General features: G+C 49.5%; 1 protein-coding gene across 1 annotated transcript in view; it reads left to right on the forward strand.

The window, feature by feature from the left end:
• The window catches only part of TDRD9 (tudor domain containing 9), a 104912-nt gene that overhangs the window by 16996 nt on the left and 69307 nt on the right, over positions 1-18609 (forward strand). Inside the window, exons 3-7 of the mRNA XM_039255783.1 lie at positions 4336-4433; positions 5658-5879; positions 6681-6803; positions 10211-10291; positions 13603-13767. Of these exons, the coding sequence (XP_039111714.1) occupies positions 4336-4433; positions 5658-5879; positions 6681-6803; positions 10211-10291; positions 13603-13767 (689 nt within the window). The remainder of the gene's footprint in view (positions 1-4335; positions 4434-5657; positions 5880-6680; positions 6804-10210; positions 10292-13602; positions 13768-18609) is intronic.

Consider the following 18609-nt stretch of genomic DNA (forward strand, 5'->3'; position numbering starts at 1 on the left):
CAGGCGCCCTATCACACTGTGTCATTTAGTGCTTTTTTCTCATTGTCTGGGTCCCTGCACTATATTCAGGTTAATTTCTTTTTCTTTAAAAAAATTTTTTTTAATGTTTATTTATTTTTGAGAGAGAGTGACACAGCATGAGCAGGGGAGAGGCAGAGAGAGAGGGCGCAGGGCTTGAACCTACAAACTGTGAGATCATGATCTGAGCCGAAGTTGGACGCTTAGTGGACTGAGCCACCCAGGCGCCCTTATTCAGGTTAATTTCTAATGGTTTGTGTTTCACCTTAAAGCAAAAGCGCATGGTGTTCTGTGCCTTCATCTCTGTTCTCCTGCCTCACTGCAGGCTTTGGCCCGGTGTTTCCTCACTAGGCGCTGGTTGTGTATTTCGACTACTGTCTTCAGTGCCCTCAGAGGAATATTTGTCCGAACAGTCTGGTACTTTATCACCAGAAGTGATAGTTCAAAATGTGTGTGCCCCTTAATCCAGTTTGTAGCTCTGCTGAAAGTCTGGTGCTGTACGTGGCCGAGCGCTGGTGGCTTCGTTGCTGGTCGGTGGGAAGGCTTGGAGGTGTCTCGAATGTCAGTGGACTGGGGATGGGCCGTGTCGTCTGCAGAGCGGAGCGCAGCGCGGCTCCAGGAGAGCAAGGAGGAGCTGCGTGTGTTACTGTGCACACACACCCCGTCTTGTACTTCTGCGTGTAGAGGCACGTGCGTTTTCAGAAGGCTGTGCGATGTGATCCTTGCTCCTCCCCTCTGCTGACCCTGGGCCGTGCCACCTGCCGGTCCCGGAGCGTGCTGCCGGGGTTGGCGCCGTGGGAAAGCAGCGAGGTTACAGGTGAATGCCTGCAGTTGGGGGCGTCAGCTCTAGTAACTTTTGATTTGAATTAAGATTTGGAACTGCTCTTTGCTTTCTCTGTTCCTGGCATCATAATATATTTAGAGCTTTTCACCAGGCAGTTACACACACTACAGCTCTGGCTGCATTCTGAGGATTCACTCAGCAGCCGGTATTTATCAAGGTGCATGGCAGGCCATGGCAGGCCGTGGGAACGTGGGAATGTGGAGGGGGAGTGAGGCCCGGTCCCTCATGTCCGAGAGACGCTAGTTCACTCACATAGTCACACGTCCATGCTTTGGAGACAGACACTCGGAAAGGCAGCCGTATGGGGGCCTGAGGCCAGGGTTTCTGACTCGGGCTGGGACATCAGGAGAGTAGCAGTTGATCTTGGAGCTGCCAGACGATGGACATCACCTGGGCAGCGTGGGGACCGGGTGGCGGGAATGCGTGCAGAGGGTCTGTGGCGGGGGAAGCCTGGGGCGCCAGACCTGGCACAAGTGTCATTGCTGGAGAACCGAGAGTGGCGCGGGCCACCCTGGGCGCGGGCAGCTGTGGGCGGGGTCGTAGCCCCCGAAGAGGTCCGATCCAAGTCCCCAGAGCCTGTGACTGTGGTAGCTCACAGGGGAAGAGGATCATTGCTGTTGTGATTGAGTCAAAGGCCTTGCGATGGGGAGACCATCCTGGCGGGCCCTGTGTGATCGATCACAGGGCTCTTAGATGGGCCGGGTGCGTCATAGTCACTAGGAGATGTGACCGTGGAAGCCGTAGCTTGGAGCGATGTGGCTTAGTGAAGAGAAAAATAGCAATTTTATGGTTTCTAGTTGTTTTCCAGTTCATGTAAAAATAATGTTAATAACTTAAGGTCAAAAGATAACATGAAATGAAAATAGCGAATTAGGAGGTTGAGGTATTTCTCATGGCACTTTTGGATTCTACTTTGTCCAGTGTAGTTTGCTGATTTGCCCTAAATTATCCATTTTCTTTTCCTAGAGCTTAAGCATAATGCTTTTCCTGCTCACCTCCCTTTTCGCTGATGTGTGGATGAGAGACCTGTGGCCGCGAGCATCTCCCTGTCCGTCTCCTGCCCCCCGTGGCGGTGAGCGTGGGGGCGAGTGCTGCGTGTGCTTCAGCCAGTGGCCTAGAAACGTCCAGCTGTGTTTGTGCTCTGTGGAGGACGGGCTAGGGTTTACACAGCAGAGTCAAGACTTTCAGAATTCACTTCTCATAAATTTCTCTTTAAGTAGCAACCTTCAAAATGCATGTAATCAAGGACTGTGAGTCATATCAGTGTTGTCAAAATAATGGTTCGGTCAGCAGCACGCTGAACCGCGTTTTAAAGTCGCTTGGCAAACTGCCGTTTCGTGTTTCTGAGGCCCTGCGCTTCTCACTCCCCACTTCTCTCTTCCCACTGCTGGTTCTTGCCTCCTGCAGTGGACATGCAGTGCCTCGTAAGGCGCTCATCCCTCTCCTGTGTTAGGTTAAAAAGGCCCGTTACTGATTGATAAACCTACTGACACCAAGCATGGGAAGGTGTTTATTTTTCCCCTATTTAGGTAAATCTTATGTCAGTTCTTCATTTGTGGGCTGGCCTGCGTACCCTGCCACCATTCAGAGTTCCAAGTGATTTAATGTTGGAACCATTTTTAAATTAGGAACTGTCCAGACATTGAATTTTGCTCCAACTCAACGTTTGGCAGGTAGTATGGTTAATTACTTCCAAGGACTCCTTAGTGAGAGAGCTTCTGGGGCGCCTGGGGGGCTCAGTCGGTTAAGCATCCGACTTTGGCTCAGGTCATGATCTCGTGGTTCCTGGGTTTGAGCCCCACATCGGGCTCTCTGCCATCAGCGTGGAGCCTGCTTTGGATCCTCTCCACCCCCCTTCTCTCTGCCCCACCCCCGCTCATGCACACGCGGGCGCTCTCTCTCTTTCTCTCTGTCTCAGAAGTAAACACAGAACAAATGTAAAAGCTGAGAGGAGTGACAAGAGGGAAGGGAGACAGGACCGAGGAAGGACAGTGCTGGGAGTTGGAGGCTGTTTGTGCCCCAAAGGGAAGATTGCTGTCGAGGGCGGGGCTTGGAGAGTCTTCCTTGCCCCCCTCCCCCCCCGGGCACCCTGGGAGGGGCGCTGTGGCGACACAGAAGCTGCCTTTGCCCTGAGCGGCTGTAGCAGGCCCGACTGCACCGGTTTGTAAGTGCAGAACAAGTACTACACACTTTGACTCAAACATAGGAGGAGAGCTCTGTTTTGATTATCACTAGATTAGTTATGAAACTGAGAGCGTGTGTATCACGTGGGAAGGGACGATGGCGGGACACAGGGTGAGGAGATGTTGGGGCAGAGAAGTGAAGGGCTGGGAGGAAAAGGAGGGGAGATGGGGCGTCAGGGGAGAGACACCGAGGAAGGGGCAGGGGCCTTGAACATTTGTTTTGGAAGTAAAAATTTATTTCCCCATAAAAGTTTGTATCCTGTGAATTTTGGTGACTTGTCACTGTGTCAAGTGATGACCTGAGGTCCAGAATGTGTAGCATCGCTAAGAGGGGAGGTGTTTACGGGGGGTGTTAGTGATCAGAGCGCTGCGCTCGGCACCTTTACCAGAGCCAGGCCGCCCTCCCCAGGACACCTGTAGTTCCCGAGGGGGGCTTGTTGTCCTCCCCCCTGGGTGTCAGAGTAAGGACCTGCCACTTAACAAATTGGTGCGTTCTATTGAAATTTCAGAAAAAGTCTGTTCTTTAAGTTAACCATTTTAGTACTGTTAACCATAAAAAGAAAATTGCCAGTTACGTTACCAGCAAAAAGATGGATTTATCTGGGAATAACAGATCATTTAATCCAGGACAAGCAAGCTACCATAAAACCAAAAAAGCAAGTTCTGGGAACAAAGGACAGGAGGCTCTTTTGGGAGGGGAGGGGAAGAGTGCGTCTGTTGTAAAGGAGAAGTCCATTGGAGTAAACTGGGAATTCAAGGTATGGAGGTTTCTCATTGGCTGAGCTGAGACAGACTCTCATTGGCTGGGCCGTTGCTGGGGGAGGAGGAAATCTTCCCTCCTCTGCCCGGATGGTCCCTAGTACCCGTGAGCAAGGTGCATCTCCTCCTGCTGGGTCGGCGTGGGCAAGGAGTGGTGGGCCTGAGCGTGCGCCCGCCGCCTCGTGGTGCCGCTCTAAACGAGGTTCCCTTCTATTAATTTTCACATTGCCATTTTCACAACGTGCTTTGCAGGTCTTTTGTCTTAGAAGGTGGTGCTAAGCCTACCACGTTGATGCTTTGATGGAGGCTTAAGAGTGTCCTCAGCTTGTATAAATGATTCATTGTGGTACTGAGGGAATTTTCTAGTTACCCTGTTTGCAGTGTTAGCCTGAAGAATGTACTTTGTCGTTTGCGTGTGGACATGTACATGCCGTATTTATACATTAGACCTAACTTTGGGTTGTTTACTGTTTTTATCCCCCCAAATACGTAATAGCATTGCTTTTTTTTTTTTTTTTTTTTTGAATACAGGTCCAAGGCCATCTTTGGCTAAACTAAGCAATGTGGAATGCATCCCAGAGACAACTTACAAATATCCTGATTTGCCTGTAAATCGATGTAAGGAAGAGGTAAAATTATTTTTGTCATAGTGTACTTTTGCTGTTTAAATAAATGTCTGAGGCCCAACATTTCGGTTTATGGTCGGGAAGTGACGAGGCACCAGGCAAGTGTACGTGGTGTGCGCCAGACTCCGGGGCGGTGGCGGCACCTGGGCCTGGGCCACGTAATGACTGTGCCTATGGTCTTCCTTTCGGCTGTGCTTTACTTCATTCAGCCTGCCTTCTGAGATAGCTGTCAGTAAACACCTGTCCCCAGGAGAGCCGCTTCTTGGAGAAAACTTGCTGCTGAGTCTTCTTACAAAGTAATAATGCTGCCTGGCCACCATTCTCTCTAGCATTCCACTGGCCTGTTAACTGATTTGATTAATCATTGATACATCATTTTATTAACAGTGCTGGGCCAGATATAGCAGCAGATGATCACGCTTTTAATTCGTTACATGTTATTAAGCCACATTAGAAATAAGTGTACTGAAACCTTTACATAATGTATTAGTAGAAAGATGAGTTACAGATAAAACTAAACCACAAATGTTCCACATTTAAGTTTTGTTTTGTTTTAGTGAGTCATGCAACTTTTGTAGAGTGTATATACTTTATTAATTTTGGGAGACCGGTATTCAAATTAATTTGTGTTCCCTGACCATGGCAATTGCTAGAGAGATAAGAGTTTAGATAAGCTTAGGGTGGAGTCAGGGAGTGGTGGGTAGGAATTGGATTGGAGTTTTAAAAATGCTCTGTACAGTATGGAAGTGGAACAGTGGAAGTTAATTATTTGAAAATGCATCTGCAGAATTTTAAATGAAATTTTAAAACCACTTGAGGGTAATGGTAGCAGTGCTTTTGTGTTTCTTATGAGACTTACATAAGGTTCATTACAAAATTTAAAAATACTAGACATTTAGACTTAGCAAGAGCTATAGAAATCAGCGTTTTCATTTCTGCACAAAGACGCTGAGCCCGAGGGGCACCGTGGCTGCCTTGGCCTGGCCCTCTGGGGCCGTGAGCTCTTCCTGTTCACAGCGGTCACGGCCATTTTCAGGGTAGCAGCTATTTGTCGCTTTCATGCCCTTTTGTGATGGTTAGATGCTTAGGTAATAATTTAACTTTTAAAAGATGAAAGGAAAATAAATTGTGCACATCCTCCCCAGATAAAGTTTTCGGTTTATAGATAACACTGTACGTCATCGTTAACTTTGTGGCAATCTCAGAAGAATTTTTCTTAAATTGTAGGTTCTTTCTCTGATAGAAAGTAATTCCGTGGTGATCATCCATGGTGCCACGGGTAGTGGCAAAAGCACTCAGCTGCCACAGTATATCCTGGACCATTATGTTCAGCGCTCTGCCTACTGCAACATTGTGGTCACCCAGCCCCGGAAGATTGGGGCCAGCAGCATCGCCAGGTGGATAAGCAAAGAGCGCGCCTGGACGCTGGGTGGTCTGGTGGGCTATCAGGTGAGGCCGGAGCAAGCCCCTCTCTCCTCGGGAGTGTTTCTTCTAAGTTGAGGATTAGTATGTGGTTATTTTCTGCTGGTAATTGAAATGAAACCAGTTGCTTACAGGGCAGAACTGTGGTGTAATGTAAAAACCAGTGAAACACGGGGCACCGGGTGGCTCGGTTGGTTGAACGTCTGACTCTTGATTTTGGCTCCGATCATGATCCCAGGGTTTTGGGATCAAGCCCAAGTCGGGCTCTGCGCGTTCCCCCCCCCAAACATGCGTTCTAAGAATAAATAAAAATGTTTGAAAAACAGTGAAACTGAATTTTTTGATAAGAACTTCAGTTTCTTTCAGTTGAATAGGAAAGAGGTGAGAATTCTGAGACTCCTGGTTTTTGTAATTTTATCTCTGTAAGTAGGTGTCTTCATACCTGTGGTCCCAACACAGAAATGGTACAGGCACGATGACAAGATAAGTTTTTTTTAAAGTTTAGAGAGAGAGAGAGAGGCAGGCAAAAAGGTGCAGAGAGAGAGGGAGACAGACCCCCAAGCAGGCTCTGCACCGTCAGCACAGAGCCCAGCATGGGGCTCAAATTCACGAACTGTGGATCATCACCAGAGCCGAAACCAAGAGTCCGACGCTTAGCCAGCTGAGCTACCCAGTCGCCTGAGAAGGACAGTTTTAATTTAGACCCTATAGTTTTCATTCCCTTTCTTACTTACCTCCAGTATAAAATGACATGGCCTTTTTGGTGGTTAAATGCGAACCGTTTAAACTTGAAAGTTTTCTTTTTTTTCTTTCCCTCTTCTACTTTAGGTAGGGTTAGAGAAAATAGCAACAGAAGACACCAAGTTAATTTATATGACAACGGGTGTCCTGCTTCAGAAAATAGTCAGTGCTAAGAGTTTGATGGAATTCACCCATGTCTTCATTGATGAGGTGCGTACTTCTTGCACACGGCTCTGCTCTTATGCTCCTGTTCTTATTTTGTTAGAGAACAGACAGTGTGCAAATTACTGTAAATGTTCCCTGCTTGGAAAGTGTGATAAAGTGCTGTTGGTCTGTATGTGCTTTATTCTGTTTGTGAATGTTGATTTTGTTTTCATTCTTTGCTCTTAGTTCTAAAACACAGGCATGGGGGTTGAGAACTGACCAGACTCCTTGATTTTTTTTTTAAATTTTTTTTTTTTTGAGACAGAGAGAGACAGAGCACAAGTTGGGGAGGGGCAGAGAGAGCAAGGGAGACACAGAACCTGAAACAAGCTCCAGGCTCTGAGCTGTCAGCACAGAACCCGGTGCAGGGCTCAAACCCATGAACCGTGAGATCATGACCTGAGCCGAAGTCGGACGCTTAACAAACTGAGTCCCCCAGGTGCCCCCAGATTCCTTGATTAGAGCAGGGTTGGCAGACTCCAGCTCTCAGGCCACATTTGGCACCTGTGTTTGTAAATACAGTTTTATTGGAACACAGTTTTGCTTGTTTGTTTGTGGGTGCTGAAGAGATGTATGGCGGCAGCAGACACCACGCTTTGTGAAGCTGGACGTCCGCACCACTTGCCTTGTGCAGGAAAAGTCTGCCAACCCCTGGTTTAGAGTGTTAGTCCCGTCAGACACACAGAAGAGCTTTAATCGTGTGTAGCTATTTTTCGTTTAGTGAAATGAGGACAATGGTTTATTTTCAAGAAAATAAAGTACATGTAAGATACTGATATATTCTCCTTTCTTAAGCTCTAGTAAAGAGTCTTTGTGCCAGTCTTAGCCTTCTTTTTTCTCAGGATAGAATATTTAATTGATTTTGTTTATATTTTAAATGAGTTTTTTGAGGCGGGAGGATGTTGTGTTCAGTTTTCCTAGGAGTTTTGGAAATGCCTCCATCCCACAGTCTTGAGTTTTAAACCCCATCAGGGATTGTGCCTTTCTGGAGGCGTGAAAAACATTGACAAAGAGCTAGGTTTGTAGAAGGTTGGAGATGGGGCTGGAGATTGAGACTGAAATGAAACCATCAGGGCAGTTGTGGAGGGTGGGCCTTCCACTCTGTCGACGGGAGTGTGATGGTTAACGGGACGCCGCCGTTCTGCAGGGGCGGCCGAGCAGGTGTGTTGCCAGCTTGTGTGCAGCTAAACGTGGTGCTGCATTTGGGGTGGGGGGTGGTTTGGGAAAGTGGAAGGTAGGCACATGGTCTCTCGTTCTTTACAAAATCGTAGGACGTACAGTCTGGCTCAGGGTTTTTCTTTATGATTGTTATTTTTGAGCATAGATGAAATGCAAGTTCATGAGCAGTGTATCCGAAGGTGCCCTTACCCAGTGCGTAATACTTACTGGAGCCTGAATACTATGGGCTCGAGACAGCAGATGGCCTTGTGGGGTTGCCCTAGGCAGTTCACTCCGGAGCCCTGCTGCTGGTGTCCCCGCTTATTTTCTGGGTGTCCGCTGTCTTTCTGACCATCTGCCTGGGCTTATGCGCACGTCCCTGAGTGGTGAGGACACGCCTGTCCTCCTGGGTTACAGGCTCGTTCTTTCCTGGAGCCATGCCGTGAGAGTGGAGCGACATTGGCTGCCCTCAGCAACAACTGCCCTGCCCGGGAGCCGTGGCTCGTGGAGGCTGTCGTGTCACCCTGCCTGTCCCCCGCACCCGGGATGGGTGCTGATGATTACCTGCCTCTGCAGAGAATGGGTTGGACGTGCTTGAAATTCTAGGTGTATAAACAATACTGTTCCTCTTATGTGGATGATTTGAATTTCAGAGGCCATCTAAGAGCAAAGGTTAAGGATGGCCAGGCTGTGGAAAATGGGATGATAACGTTTTCAACTTATTGGCTCACGTGGCTTCAGGTAGCCATTCCTTCAACAAGCGCTTTCCCAGCACGGGCCTCGTCCGGCGCAGAGGTTGTGAAGGCGTGACTCCTCCTTCCTGCCTTCAGCCACTGTCCCGGGGAGCCTGACCCGCGTGGAGGAGAAGGCGTGTGTTTCCGTGCTGCGGAGAAGGGCTGGTGGCAGGGGGAGGACTGGGGCGCCCTCAGGGCAGGGGGGAGGCCCGGTGGGCTCGAGAACCCGCGGAGAAGCTGGGTCTATAGAGTCAGGGTGTGGTGGTCGTGGGAAGCTGAACACTGAGGAGAGGTCACTTGGGGGCTCTTGGCTGACGAGAGTCTTTCTTTTTCTTTCTCAAGTAAGACACGGGATGTTTGCGTTGAGGAAGTTTTCTGGAGTCCAGTGATAGAACGAAATCAGGATTAGATTTACAGTGGTGTCCCTGGGATTCCCAGCCACTTACATGGACGTGAAATACTTTTCAGCTGCTGTTCTCTTCTTTTCCTTGTCCTGCTTCCCTGAGCCTCACCTCCAGCGGGCAGTGAGCAAGGAGTGGGACCTGGGACAGATGTGGCTGTAGAGTAAATGACGTAGGCCTTTACACCAAGAGGAAGAGCGCTTCCTCTTTCACGCTCAGCAGCCAATCTGTCCACGTTGGCAGCAGAATGTCCCAGAATCGAATCTTACTGTCCTCTTGTGCATCAAGGCATCCTGGCTGAGTGACACGGTAACCGAGTTCTTGTAGGAAAGCGGCCCCATGTGACCCAGCCGTTCGCCGCTATCTAGCCAGTCTGGGGCTGACAGGGCGGGGAGGCTGAGGGAGCTCTGGGTCCTTGGGGGCTCGGCCTGCCTGCGGACGGGGCGTCGGGGACAGTGGGGAGGTGGCTGCTTTCACTGTGCTGGAGCTCTGAGCCGACTCCCCAGGGCGACCCCGGGGTCTGTGGCTCTCCCCAGTGCCCTCAGCTCCTAGCCTCGCTCTGCTTGCCCTGCTTGTGGCTGATCTAACGGTGCCACAGCCAAGCCTAGCCCACCCTTGGGAGCCACGACTGTGCATGTCATGGACTGGCTACGTTGGCCTCAGCCTGTGCCCTGTACTCACTTGCTACAGTAAGTGTAGCTGGAGACTCAGGGAGCGTATGGGTGTCAAGGGACAGTAGAGCAAGTTGGTCTGGTGGCTTCCATGTGCTAGGAGTGGATGGGGGTGATTCCGCTGGTCCTAGTGACTGGGGGTACCATGGGCATTGAATGGGCAGGACCCAAGATGCCAAGTTCTCTGCCCAGATGCCAGGAAAGCCCTAGAGAGAAGCACCGAGGAGGACAGTGACCCACACGGCCTCCCCTGTGCCCTTTCGTTTGTGGCCAGCATGCCTGGCTTCCTCTTGACTGGGAGTGACATCTGTCCCGAGGAAGCGCATTTAGCAGAGCGCTGACCTGTCCCCGTCTCCTGGGCGCACTTTCAGAACCGCTGCCCTCCGCACGTGGAGTGGTCACATGTGTTGCTTGATGCCATGTGAGTTGCCCACGTTTTTATTTTGCAGGTACACGAGCGAACTGAGGAGATGGATTTCCTGCTGCTGGTAGTCCGCAAACTTCTGAGAACAAATTCGCGTTTTGTGAAGGTAAATTTGATTTCCTGAATAACAAATATTCAGGGCTAAGGTTTATTGTTTGGTTTTGTTTATTTTTATGGGAACAGTCGAAAGCAGTGACTCTTAACGTGCTCGTGTGTCCTACTCCAGATCTTGCCAGGAAGCTGGCACCGGGGCGTTCCCTTAGGACACGAGTGTGGAATCCTTTTTGGTTTATTATGTTGCAGTAAATTCTAAAACTTTCTCCGGGCAGAAAGTGACATAATGATAGTTGACGCTAATGAAATGCGGAGTGTTGGATCACTGCATCTGGTTGAATAATTACTGTAGTTTGAAGGTATGTGAATACATCTGGAACCTTTGTTCTAAAAACAGCACCAGAAGAGGAATTGAATTTTTTTTTTTTAAATTTTTTTTTGTAAAGTATATTTATTTTTGTGAGAGAAAGCATGAGTCAGGGAGGAGCATAGAGGGAGAGGGAGACCGAGAGTCCCAAGCAGGCTCCAAGCTGTCAGTGCCCAGCCCAGTGCAGAGCTCAAGCCCACGAACCGTGAGATCGTGACCTAAGCCACAGTCGGATGCTTAACTGAGCCCCCCAGGCGCCCCGAGGACACGGAAGGTTTGAGGACAGTTCTGTGCGCTACTGTTGTAGAGACTTAGGTCTTGAGTTGACTGGAAGTCCGTGGGGACGGTGAGCACTGTTTACATCGTGTGAACAAAGAGGAGGAACTTGTGAACACGATGGAGCTCGCAAAGGGTTGTAGTAATTAGCGATTTGACGTAGGCCACCGCGGTGTGTGGGGAGCCGCTTCTGAAGGGGGCCGTGGCTGGGGTGTGGCCTCCCGTGGAAAGGGCGGTGAGGGGCTTTGCTGCTGTTGGAAAGCAGTTATCTGCAAGTCCTCCCATCTGTTCATCTGCTCAGGGAGGCCTCTTCCGGCTCTGCTCCCAGGATGGGCCCGTTGGCCTCAGAAGGCTCACCTGGTGGGTGTCAGACAGACACTAAAAATTGCAGTTGATGGTGTTACCGCTTGACAACGATTATAAATTGAATGCAGGAATTTGGCCATTCTGTTCCTTTTTGGAATCTTAAAGATGACATTAAAGACTGTTTGACAAATTGGGGCGTCTTTTGTTGTCATTTTAAGATTTTTCATTTTGGGGTGCCTGGGTGGCTCAGTTTGTTGAATGTTTGACTTCGGCTCAGGTCATGATCTCCTCACAGTCCGTGGGTTCAAACCCCATGTCGGGCTCCGTGCTGACAGCTTGGAGCCTGGAACCTTCCTCGGATTCTGTGTCTCCCTCTCTGCCTCTCCCCTGCTCATGCTCTGCCTCATTGTCTCTCAAAAATAAGCGTTAAAAAAAAAAAAGGCTTTTACTTTTTACTCTTAGATCCTGACTTGATTACATGTTTTATTTATTTTATTATTTATTTTGAGAGAGAGACTGAGGGCAGGAGGCAGAGAGAGAATCCTAAGCAGGTCTGCACTATCTGCACAGAGCCCAGTGCGGGGCTCAAACCTGTGAACCGTAAGATCATAACCTCAGCCAAAACCAAGAGTCAAATGCTTAAATGACTGAGCTATCAGGCGCCCCAGTTAATGTGGTTTTTTGGTTTTTGGTTTTTGGTTTTCAGTAGTAAAGAGAACGAGAACGAGTGGATTTTAAAAAGTCTACCATAGGGGCACCTGGGTGGCTCAGTTGGTTAAGCATCCAGCTCTTGATCTCAGCTCAGGTCTTGATCTCAGGATCATGAGTTCAAGCCCCACGTTGGACTCTGTGCTGGGCACGAAGCCTACTTAAGAAAAGTCTACCACATTGCTGACAATGGTGGGCAGGAATTTGGTTCCTACTATAAAAATAGAGGAAACCATTGGTTAGTTTCAATATTTTCTTCATTTGTTAAATCTATGAAGCAAAATATTTTCTGGGTCAAGAAACAAGAAGTCAAGTTACAGGTGGCATTATACTAAGTTTTTTGAAATGCTCAAAATACTTTTTTTAGTACTTAAAAAAATTTTTTTTAAATGTTTTATTTATTTCTGAGAGAGAGAGAGAGAGACAGCGTGAGCAGGAGAGGGCCAGAGAGAGAGGGAGACACAGAATCTGAAGCAGGCTCCAGGCTCTGAGCTGTCAGCACAGAGCCCGACGCGGGGCTCGAACCCACGAGCCATGAAATCATGACCTGAGCCGAAGTCGGATGCTTCACCTACTGAGCCACCCAGGCGCCCCTTTTTTTAGTACTTTTTAAGAAGAGAGTTGCTGTCAGACTTAGATTCGGGAGTGTGGGAAGGTGGGCTTGAAGGTCTCCCCTTCCTCTGCCGCACGGACCTTCAGCGGTTCCTGGCTCTGTGCCGTCCCCACACGTGCTGGCCCACTGTCACTGCTGGCCGACCGCACTCAGGCCAGCCCCACCTGGTGTCTCGGGCAGACTGCCAAGTTGTCTGTGTGGAGGAGAGGCCGGTGGCTGAGGAATCTTGGTTGCCTTGAGCAGTCTGGTGTCCGCATGAACAGAGGCCCTGCACGCCATCAGCCTCGCTGTCCCTTCAAAGACAATTCAGAGAGCATCCCTTGGGGGCCACTCTTATACCCATGTGGCTTCTCAGAGGCTTCCTTCCAATGTTAAGCAGATCATCTTAAAATGAGTTCTGGTTAGTATGCCTTTTACCATTTGGATCTAACGTGTTAGGGGAAAGTACACATATTCTGTTGACCCAGTAACTCACTGGGTCATCAGCAGCCCGCCGAGTCGTGCTTCCCCTGGTGGGCATCTTGGAGACTCATGTGAGGGTGGCACACGTCCTTGGGGCCGCTGCTGCCTCGTCTCATGTGCTCGGGGTGCTGCTCCTGGCTCTCGCGCGGGGTCTCTCAGGGAGCCCGTCCCGTGTGTGCTTTCTGGCACAACTGACCGCCTGTGGTGGGTCCCCAAGCCTCCGTGGCCTGCTCCCATCTAGGCTGGCTCCTCTCGGCTGTGGTCCTGGGACGACTCCACAGTCTTGGCTTCGAGCTGGGGTTTTCCGGCTCACATGTCTGCTCCTTGGCTTTTCTGTGACACCTCATGTAGGAACTGACAGTTTTACTTTTGTTTCCTGAGGCAAAGTCTCCTTTTAGGTAAGTGGGTCAGCTTTACTGTAGTCTCTCACTTGATAACATGATTTAGGAAAAGTTGATGGTCTCTGAGCGTTCTTTAAACTGCAGTAATTCGTATTCCATTACAGATGAAATCAGTGCATTGTACTAAAGTTTTGAAAATTACTAACACACAAGATGGGCTTGATATGTTAACACTATTTCGTTTGGTGGTTGTCACTATTCTGTTTGTTTTAATGGTCTCTCTTCTGCAGGTAATCCTAATGTCGGCCACCATCAACTGTAAAGAGTTTGCAGATTACTTTGCTGTTCCTGTCCAGAACAAGATGAACCCTGCGTACATTTTTGAAGTGGAAGGAAAGCCCCATTCCATCGAAGAGTATTATCTTGACGATTTGGAGCACATCCACCACGGCAGGGTACGTTGGGCTGCGAACGTGCTTGTGTAAGATTAAACCCGCACCTGTCAGCTGCGACTGTGAGGCCGTACTGGCGCTTGAAACCCAAGCCGAGAGGTGGCGTGGGTGGGGCTGGAGAAGGACGGGTCAGGGACGCGCCGCGTTCGCTGCTGTGACCGTGGGCATAGAGACCCATGGTGTGTCCCTGTGAAAATCCTGGATGGGTTTCACACTTTGTTGATGAAAAGGAAAACATCAGATTTTGGTCAGCTGTAAAATTGTAGATTCACTTGAGAGTGGGAGGTGGTTTTATTTAAAATTTTATTTTGATTAAAGTGCTTCTTAGAAACTGTGGTGCTCTCAACGAAGGGCGAGTGTACTGTGATGGGGAAGGACTGGGATAAAGCAGCCTTCTGAGGAGTTGCAGTTGTCTTGAAATCATTTTCCTGTGGGTGGTACATTTCTAGGTACAATGAGCAGGTATAGACATCTCCTTCCTCCTCCTGCGAGAGGAAGCCTCTGTTCCTGATTTCTTAGGGATCCTGCCGTGACTTGGAGCGTCCGTGTGCACAGGCACGAGTGTGCCGCTGCCCCTGTGCCACCTTCTGCTTGCCATGTCCTCTCTCGTCTGTGGGCAGCTTAGGCATTCTCTTTCTAGAACTACATTCTGTTCTTTCGTGTGAATGTGCCATTCTGTATCTCACTAATATCTGGTGTTTCTGGCCTTTTTCTTTTCTAACTTTATTTATTTATTTTGAGTGGAGGTGGGCCAGAGAGAGAATCCCAAGCAGCCTCTGCACTGGGTGGAGCCCAGCATGGGGCTTGATCCCATGAACCATGAGATCGTGACCTGTGCTGAAGCCAAGAGTCAGAGCTTCACCGGCTGAGCCCCCGGGCGCCCCTGGGCTTGGCTTATAAAACCAGGGCTGCGGGAGGAGAACTCCGTGCTTGTGGCGAAGGTGTCCTAAAGGCTGGGCTCTGTCCGCCTCAGCACCACTGACACTGTGGTGGGGCTGCCCCGTGCATGCACCGCAGGATGCTTAACAGCGTTTCTGACCTTGGTCCCCTAGCCGCAAGTGGGCCCCCCACTGTGACCACCGACAGTGTTTCCAGACAGACAGACAGACAGACAGTCTGTGGGGAGTCAGCTGCCCCCTTGAAGACCCCTGTGTAGGTTATGCCTTCTGGAAGATGGTGTCTGCAGGTGGAACTGCTGGGTCAGAGTGTGCGTGTACTCGTAGTTTTGATGGGCGGTGCCAGCCTGCTCTGTGTGGGAGTTTGACTCTTCTTACAAACGTGTGATGTGGAAGTAAACTGCAGCCTCGACCATGGTGAGTCAGCCCGCTAGGTTCCACCTGATGTAAGAAGACTGTGGAGGGAGGCCAGTGATGGCCGTTAAAATGTAATATGTCTTTTTTTCCAGCTTTGTAAATGACAGTATTAAAAGAAACAAAACAAGGGGCGCCTGGGTGGCTTAGTCGGTTAAGCGTCCGACTTTCGCTTAGGTCATGATCTCGCGGTTCGTGGGTTCGAGCTCCGCGTCGGGCTCTGTGCTGACTGCCAGCTCAGAGCCTGGAGCCTGTTTCAGAGTCTGTATCTCCCTCTCTCTCTGACCCTGCCCTGCTCATGCTGTCTCTCTCTCTCTCTCTCCCCTAGAAATAAATAAAAATACTTAAAAAAAAATAAAACAAAATAAGTAAGTTAAAAGAATTTCATAGTGAACACCTCCCTCTGTATCCCCTAGATGCTACAGTTCACGTTTACAAAAAACTGTCAGAAGTAAGAAACTAACTGGTATGTTATTAGAACTAAACGTGTATTTATTTGGATTTTACTGGTTTTTCCCTAATCTCCTTTCTCTGTCTCAGGGTCCCACATTGCTTTGAGTCATCGTGTCTCTGCAAGTCTCTCTGGGCCTGTGCCAGTTTCTCAAACGTTTCTTAGTTTTGATGACCTTGACAGTTTGTGGGAGTACCAGTCAGGTATTTTGTAGGATTCCCCACTGTTAGAATTTTCTTGATGTTTTTCTCCAGAGTAGACTTGGGGCTGCGGGTGTGGGGGAGGAAGACCACGGGGTGAAGTCCTGTACTGTCATGGCCTGACCACCAGTGTGGCGCATCACCGGTGATGTTGGCCTTGATCTCTTGGCCAAGAGGTTTTTGCCAGACTTTACATGTTTCCTTCTTTGCTCATTGCCTGTTCCCCTCCTCCCAAGCCAGTGAGACGTAAACACGGTACAGAGAGACGTGTCCGTCCTTTGCTGTCTGGAAATAAGTCACTAAATGCAGCCCCTGTATGGGGGCAGGTGAGAGGGTACTTATTTATCGCATTAAAAATTTTTGGATTTTCTGGCCCATTTTGGAATGTGAAAGTAATGATGGCTTACAGGTCTCTCTTCATCTGGCCAGTGTGCGTTGGGATCATGTAGATGATGCTCATGGACGTGCTGGGATTCAAGTCAGGTCTGGGCATTTGCCCTTTGACCCCGTGTGGTCAGGGAGGCCAGGGCCCCTCCCCAACCAGTGGCTGATGCTCTCCAGGCTGGGGAATATCCGTTTTTAGCATTTGCGTACCCACTGTCCCGTTTGGTACTTAATAGGTACTCAGGAAATACTTCAGTGAATGAATATGTTAATTTTAAGCCTTATAAAAATGGCTTTTTGTATTGATTCTGCTATATAGTATTTGGAGTCAGAGAACTTTTAAAAATTCCAATTTTATTGTCATTACTACTCCCATCATATTGCCTGGGCACACGAGGTCATGTTCAAGGGAGAAGCACCCTTCCTTCTGTGGACACCAGCCTTTCTCCCTTCCCGCCTTCTTAGGGACCTTTGCTGATTTACTGTTGCCCCCTCCTTGCCTTTTCTTTTTAATTTTGTAATGTTTATTTTTGAGAGAGTGTGAGCGGGGGAGGGGGAGAGAGAGGAAGACACAGAATCCGAAGCAGCTCCAGGCTCCGAGCGCAGAGCCCAACGTGGAGCCTGAACTCGAATTGTGAGATCATGACCTGAGCCAAAGTTGGCCACTCACCTGACTGAGCCACCTGGGCGCCCTGACCCTGTCCTCACTTTACCTTTATTAGTACCTCCTCCACTGCCCCTTTCTTGTCCCCATTTCAACAGAACTGAGTCTGTTTCATCTTAAAAAGCACCCTCATTAGGCCCTGTGTTTCTCACCGCGGTCTGGCTCCCACTGCCCCTGCTCCGAGATGGCATTTGTCAGGATCACCAGTGACTTCCTTAAATCGAGAGTCCTCTGCCGGAAACTTACCGTGACCTCCCTGTAGTATTTGACACTGTTGGCCCGTTGGATTTTCTTGGAAGTTCCCCTTCCCTTGGGGTCGGTGTCGCCCTTGTGGTCTTTCTGTTGCCAACTCTGGCCGTTCTTTTTAACGTCCTTTGAAGAGTCCTTTTCATTATTTATTTTCAACATTTTTTGTTTTCACCTTTGTCTCAGAAACAAGGCTGTGGAGGGAACTCCCAGTATGTGCAGCTTTAGTCCGGAAGTAGAGCTGAGGTGGAGCGCGGCCCCACCACCCCTTCCCCCTTCCCGCTGTAGCTTTTGGGCCATGCTCTTCCACCCCGAGCAGGGCTTTTATAATCCTGTCGCAGTTGGGCACTAACCCACTTCAAGGGGGCCGTGAGGAGGGTGAGACAGGTTGGAATGCCCACTCTGCTCGCAGGCGGGGGCCTGGCTGTTTGGGCATCGCTCGCTTCCTGCCACCCCAGTGCCCATGCGATATGTCCCTTGCCCCACTCCTGGCCTGGCTGGCCTGGGCCCCGGTGGCTTGTGGGGCTGGCAGCTGGCTCCGGTGGCCTTCTGGTGACAGTGGCACGGGCCTGAGACACCTCAGTGCGGGGGCGCATCCCTCTGTTTCCGCCGCATGAATAAATTCCCTCCGCGTTTCTGCCCTTGGCACCCTGCTTCGTGTTTTGTCGCAGCTGCCATCTGCGTGACGCAGCCTGGTGGCCCCGAGCGCCCTGTGCCACCAGGAGGGCGAATCCCCATCTGCTGTTCGCCCCTCGACTCCCACACGGGGCCGGAACGAGAGCAGCCGGGGTCGCGGGCCCATAGGCCGCCGGGCTGTCTCTGGGGAGCCTGCTGGGGAAGGCGCAGCCGTGGCGCTATCTTGTGTGGGGTCTGAACAGCGTTCCTGGGCCTGAAGCTACTTCTGAGTTGGTGACATGCCTTTTCCATGGCTGCTTTGTTTGTGGAAAACCCGTTCTGATGGGTGTGAATGCTGCTGATGGGGCTTGTGAAAATTCTACTTTCTTTCTATTTTTGTTTTGTACATTTCTGTTATGGTTATTGTTTGGATAAAGTAGGAAATTGTCTCAGGTAAAGATAGAACGTCAAGAACAGATTTATCAGGCATGTTCCTTCACAGTTAGTGAAGAAATAAAAGTCAGTTTGTTGTACTTACATTAGTAGGGTAGTAATAATAATGAGAAATGATTACCTGCTTACTTAATTTACTCTAAGAATGGAAAAAAAAAGTTTGCATCTGTGGCAAACTGCTTATCACCTGTAGACTTCTGATGTGTCTTTCACAAAGTTAAATGCAATGCTTTGAACATAGTATTTGATAAGTAAGGTTTTTAAATACACAAAAAAATGCCTTCTTCCATATGGGGGTGCAAAAAAAACCCCATATGGCTACAAAATAGATTTTATGGAATTTATGCCATAGCTGTCGTGGTGGATATCGTAGAGGGTGGTCTTGGTCCTGTGAAGCTGTCCGCTCAGACCAGTGATGCCACCTTCCCGGGGGGCACGGGGTTGCTGCTGTGGTTGACCCCCCTCATTCTGCAGAGGTGCCTGAAGGGCAGTTTTAAATTAGCTGCGCTCCCGTAGTTTTGT

This window comes from Hyaena hyaena, unplaced genomic scaffold (assembly GCF_003009895.1).
Source record: "Hyaena hyaena isolate Hyena2069 unplaced genomic scaffold, ASM300989v1 scaffold_546, whole genome shotgun sequence".
Lineage (NCBI taxonomy): Eukaryota > Metazoa > Chordata > Mammalia > Carnivora > Hyaenidae > Hyaena > Hyaena hyaena.